At 55.1% G+C, this 4,676-nt stretch overlaps 1 protein-coding gene across 1 annotated transcript; it reads right to left on the bottom strand.

Annotated features, from left to right (window-relative positions):
* Nucleotides 1-3,112: 3,112 nt before the first annotated feature.
* ID3 (inhibitor of DNA binding 3) lies at nucleotides 3,113-4,471 on the bottom strand. Its single transcript, XM_077775648.1, has 3 exons — nucleotides 4,092-4,471; nucleotides 3,888-3,970; nucleotides 3,113-3,350 (listed from the first exon to the last, which is right to left on the bottom strand). The coding sequence occupies exons 1-2, from the start codon at nucleotides 4,389-4,391 to the stop codon at nucleotides 3,911-3,913; spliced, it is 360 nt and encodes a 119-aa protein (XP_077631774.1). The 5' UTR covers nucleotides 4,392-4,471; the 3' UTR covers nucleotides 3,113-3,350; nucleotides 3,888-3,910.
* Between the last annotated feature and the right edge of the window lie 205 nt (nucleotides 4,472-4,676).

The raw sequence follows: 4,676 nt of genomic DNA, 5'->3' as shown, positions 1-4,676 counted from the left end.
GGCCACGTGGGCTGGGGCTCCACCCCTGCCCCGGCTCTGAGCCGCGGAGGGTGGAAAGCGGCTCCCTAGCTGCGAGGGTGGGGAGCGGGCAGAGGGAACCCGAGGATCAGTTCCCCGCGAAAGAGAGCGACAGGAGGGTTTAGAGTGTAGCCTGAGGAATGGAGAAGAGTGGTGGACACGAGAGGTGCTGGGGCCGGGAAGACAGCTAATTGAAGGTTGTCGGGTGCATCCACAGCTGGGGAGAGCTATAACAGGCCCCCTCAAAAAGGGCATCATCTCCGGAGTCACGGGCATGAATTTGAATCCCTGCTTTGTTACTTAAGAGCTGGGTGGCCACGGGCAAGTTACCTCGCCTGTTCGGAGCCTGTTTGGTGTGTTGTGTTGTGTTTTGTTTTTTATTTACAAAGTAAAAGTCTCTCCCAAATGGCCATATTTCAGAGCTGATGCGATACTGAACGTAAGACACCTAGTTTTACTGAATCTTGTGTTTCAGAGAGCCTGGTATATGCTTTATGTATGTTGCCTTTCATCTGAATTCCAAACCTGCAAGGGAAGTACCACCACCCCCTTTCACAAAGGAGGGAGAGACCCGAGGTGGCCCTGGGTCTTTCCTTCAGCAAGCACCCACTGGGGACTAAAGCAGTACCGTGCACAAGGAATGGAGAGGAAGAAGAACTGGCTTGGAGTGGACGTGAAGACGTGGGGTTCGAAGTTATGTGGAGTTGGGCTTCCTGTGCCGCTTCTTTTTCTTTATGGTGTGACCTGCATCAAGTTATTCACCCTCTCTGAGTCTGTTTCTTCTGTAAAATGGGGATAACGATACCCACTTTGCTGCGTTGTGGTGAGGATTAGAAAAAAAAAATAGATAAAATAGAGCCTGGCACCTGGCAGGCACTCAATAGGTGATTATTACAGAAGACACTATCCTCTCTCTGAGACTTTTCCGCCCTAAGGCCAAATTGCTTTCACTCTCTAATGACTAATGAATTGGCATGCTGGTTTCAGCTTTTGTCCCGGCCACCTGAACAGCTCAGTCTCAGCAGACCTGACAGGCAATTTCCTTGGAATTAGCTTAATAATACCTTGTAGGTGTGTGATGCATTTCAAAGAACTTTCCCACCATTATCTTCAGTCCAGGGAGGCAGCAGTGCAAGGGCCGCCAGCTGCTGGGCAAAGGAGGAGAGCGGCTTGGAGAGGTGAGGCGGCTTGCCCAAGGTCACTGGCAGATGAGGGCTGCAGCTCTTGCTGGCCTTCCCCAGTTCCACAGCTTCGAGTGAGCAGGAAGCAGCAGTGTGCCGTGGCAGAAAGGGTAGAAGTTCCGTGCCTGGTTCTATTCTACCCTAATTCATGGTCTAATGTAGAGCCAGGTACTCAGGAGCAGCACTTACTTAGAGGTGGACCCTGAGGGTCAACACAGGGAGACTCTAGCCTGCAGTTGTACAGCTAGTACGTGACAGAGCAAGGATCTGCACCCATGCAGCTGTCCCCAGAGCTGGCAAAGCACACCGGACAAAACAAACCGAGGTGGACCCAATCTGGGTCTAGCTGGTTTGAGGCGAGTTCCTCACACGGGAACTGAGGACTCCCCAGGGGCTTGGAGGTCGGCTATTACTCTGCAAAGGTGTGTGTGAGGGTGTGGGGGGTGTTTTCTGAAGAGTGTTCATACCTTCCATCAGATCATCAGAAGAAACCAGGAAACAGGTTAGAAACCGCTGGTCAGCCGGTTGGCAAGGACAGAGGTTGCCTCCCCACCACATGCCCCTGTTCACCCCTGAAAGCTCACCAAGGTTAAGGCGTGAAGGGTGATGACGTGACCTGTTTGTTATGAAATATTGAAGTAACTCATGCCAGGGGCCAACACACAGATGAGATCATATCATAAACAGGAATCTAGTGAGGCCAGGAGCCTGGTGGAGCCCACCTGGGGAGCTGCCGGGTGGGGGGGCAAAAGGGGACGGTGTGGTTGGGGGAGGGGCTTGCCTTCTGCCCTCCTCTCAGACCTGGGCCCATGGGATGGCCAGTCTTAGGCTCTGCTTCTGTCCCCTACAATTATAGTCACTCTAGTTAGGTTAAAATCCCATCGCTTCCTCTCAAAGGGCTCTGAGAAGCTGATTCAGACCCACTATCAACTGAGCCTCAGTTTCTCCACTTCTGAAAAAGATAGGGATAAAGATGCTTTACGAGTAGACTACCAGTGGAGGTGTTACGGGAAGGAAAGACTAGAAGGAATGGGGGCTATATAGGGCAGCTTCCTCAAATTCCAAGTCTAGTCTCAGAGCCTTCAACCACCTGGCAGTAGCAGAGGGATTGGTACTAGTATTTCCCAACCAGCACCCAAATCATTCTGACCACAGTGGCTGGGGACCAGCTGGGCAATGTCCCTTCTCCTACTTTTTCCAAATTTGGAAGCCCAAGGGGAAGCCAAACCAGAGAGCATGAGGAGGGAAATGAAACCAGGCCCCAATGTGCTTATTCATCTCGGAAATGGGTCTATCAACCACCACCCGTCTGGGCACCAGGTGAGACTACTCTTCCACATCCCCTGCTAGAAAGACATCATGTTAATGACATTGAAGAGGACGACCGTCTATGGTAATGCAGCAAAGCAGCTCAAGGGACCTAAGAACTGGGACTCAGGAAATCTGCTTTCTATCCTGAGCTCCCAACCTGCTGAGCCTGCGCTAGTCACTTCCCCTCACATCGTCCCTCATTTGTAAACTGAAGGGACAGGGCCAGGATCTTCTCTGCACGCAAACCTCAACGGATATGGGACTCCCATCAGGAGTCTTTTCCACTCCCCTCCCCACCTCCAGTCTTAGCTGGCATTTTCCCATCTCCCTTAAATAAGCAAGTTTGCTTTTCCCAAGGTCCAAGAAGGGCATTATTTCCCCTAAATTCAGTCTTCTGAAAGTGTTAGCAACTTAAGGAACCAAATTATATACTCAAGTGTTTAAAAACCGTTTATTATGAAAAATGTTAACTTTTATAAAAAGTTTAATAATATACATTGCATGGTTACAGAAAGTCACCTTCCTGCAAAAAAGGTACAAAAGCTATATACTCTATTATAGAGTTCATAATCAGGGCAGCAGAGCCTTTCTCCAAGGAGACCANGGGTGGGGTGGGGTGGGGGCTGGGAGACGTTGCCCAGCTGGTGCCCAGAGCTAGCTCTGGCTCTCGAGGCCACCCAAGTTCACAGTCCTTCGCTCCCGGGCGCCAGGTCCAGCCTCGAGGCAGGGGTTCGGGGAAGTCAAGTGGGCAGGGCGAGGTTGGGGCCCATCCATGCCCTCGGGCTTCCGGCCGTGGAGGGTCCTGGGGTCCCAGGCGGAACGGGCGCCAGCACCTGCGTTCTGGGCGGGGGAGGAAAAGAAGACCAGGGAGCCATCAGTTTCCGCCGCGCGCGCCGAGGCGGGGGCCGTCCGCAGACTGCCCGGCGCCAGGGAGGAAACTTGGTCTCTACCTCCAGCTGATAACTCCGCGCCCCGCGCTGCCCCCACCCAGTTGGCGCCAAAGGACCACAGGCGGAGCTCGCAACCACCCCGCCCTCTTGGAATTGACACTAGTTGGAAGAGGGCTGAGGAAGACACAGCCTCCTTTACCACTCCAAGCTACAAACAGAACGCCTATTAACCTGCGCCTACTTTCTCGAGTCTTTGGCCCCCGGGAGAGGGCAAGGGCAAAGTGCGTTGAAGGTTGAAACGCACACGGGGTGGGAACTGGTTCCGTCATTCATTTGATGTGACCACGGGTAAGTCACTAGCCCCTCTCTCGCCTCGTTTTCCCCACACTGAGGAGGCCGTAATCCCTTAGAAGGCCTACCAATTCCAAGATTCGTCCGTTTAAGCACCGCCCCACCTCCAGCCCCTGGAGAAGGCGGGGATACTCACCTGGAGGCGCCAGGACTGCCAGGTCAGTGGCAGAAGCTCCTCTTGTCGTTGGAAATCACAAGTTCCGGAGCGAGCTCGGCTGTCTGGGAGAAGGCAAAGGGGGAAAGTTATGCGTGGCATTTGGGAGCGAGCGCTCGGGGTCTAAGCAGCATCCCGGCTCCGGAGCTCAGCCCCGCCCCGGCTCCCGCGCACGCCCGCACACACCTGGATGGGGAGATGCGGGCCGTCTGGGGGTCCAGGGGCAGGCTCGGCCAGAACCACCTGCAGGTCGAGGATATAGTCGATGACGCGCTGCAGGATTTCCACCTGGCTAAGCTGAGTGCCTCGCGGGACTCCGGGTACCAGTTCTCGCAGGCGCGAGTAGCAGTGATTCATGTCGTCCAGCAGGCTCAGCGGCTCCTCGGCTGCCGGACCCTTGCCGCGGCCCCGCGCGATGGCCAGGCTGCGTTCAGACAGGCAGCACACCGCCTCGTAGCAGCCGCGCACCGGGCTCAGCGCCTTCATCTTGAGGGATGAGACTGGAGGAGCCGAAAGGAGCGAGAGAACCGAGGGACCCCTCAGGCAGCGGGCAACGCGCGCACGCTCGCCGCGGCCGGTACTTATAGAGCCCTCCTCGAAGGCACGCCCCCTTATGCAAAACGTGGGCCTCGGCCCCGCCTCCGCCAGCCCTGGGCGTTCACATCCCGGTTAAATTGCAAACAGGCTTCCTCAGGCTGGTCTGACGCCGAATACCGCGGAGCCGCGGATTCAAAGAATGAGGAAGCGCTGATACTGGGGAGAGGCGGGCCT

This window comes from Crocuta crocuta, unplaced genomic scaffold (genome assembly GCF_008692635.1).
Source record: "Crocuta crocuta isolate KB4526 unplaced genomic scaffold, BGI_CrCroc_1.0 scaffold127, whole genome shotgun sequence".
In the NCBI taxonomy this organism is placed as follows: Eukaryota; Metazoa; Chordata; class Mammalia; order Carnivora; family Hyaenidae; genus Crocuta; species Crocuta crocuta.
Note: the sequence above shows the minus strand (reverse complement) of the source record. Positions and strands in the feature narration are given on the sequence as shown.

What these genes read in the sequence shown, in the direction of transcription:
- ID3 (XM_077775648.1), bottom strand. Translation starts at nt 4,391, where the DNA reads ATGAAGGCGCTGAGCCCGGTGCGCGGCTGCTACGAGGCGGTGTGCTGC. An exon ending in GCCCGCATCTCCCCATCCAG is followed by an intron (nt 3,971 to 4,091) that starts GTGTGTGCGGGC and finishes GCCTTCTCCCAG; the next exon opens with ACAGCCGAGCTCGCTCCGGA.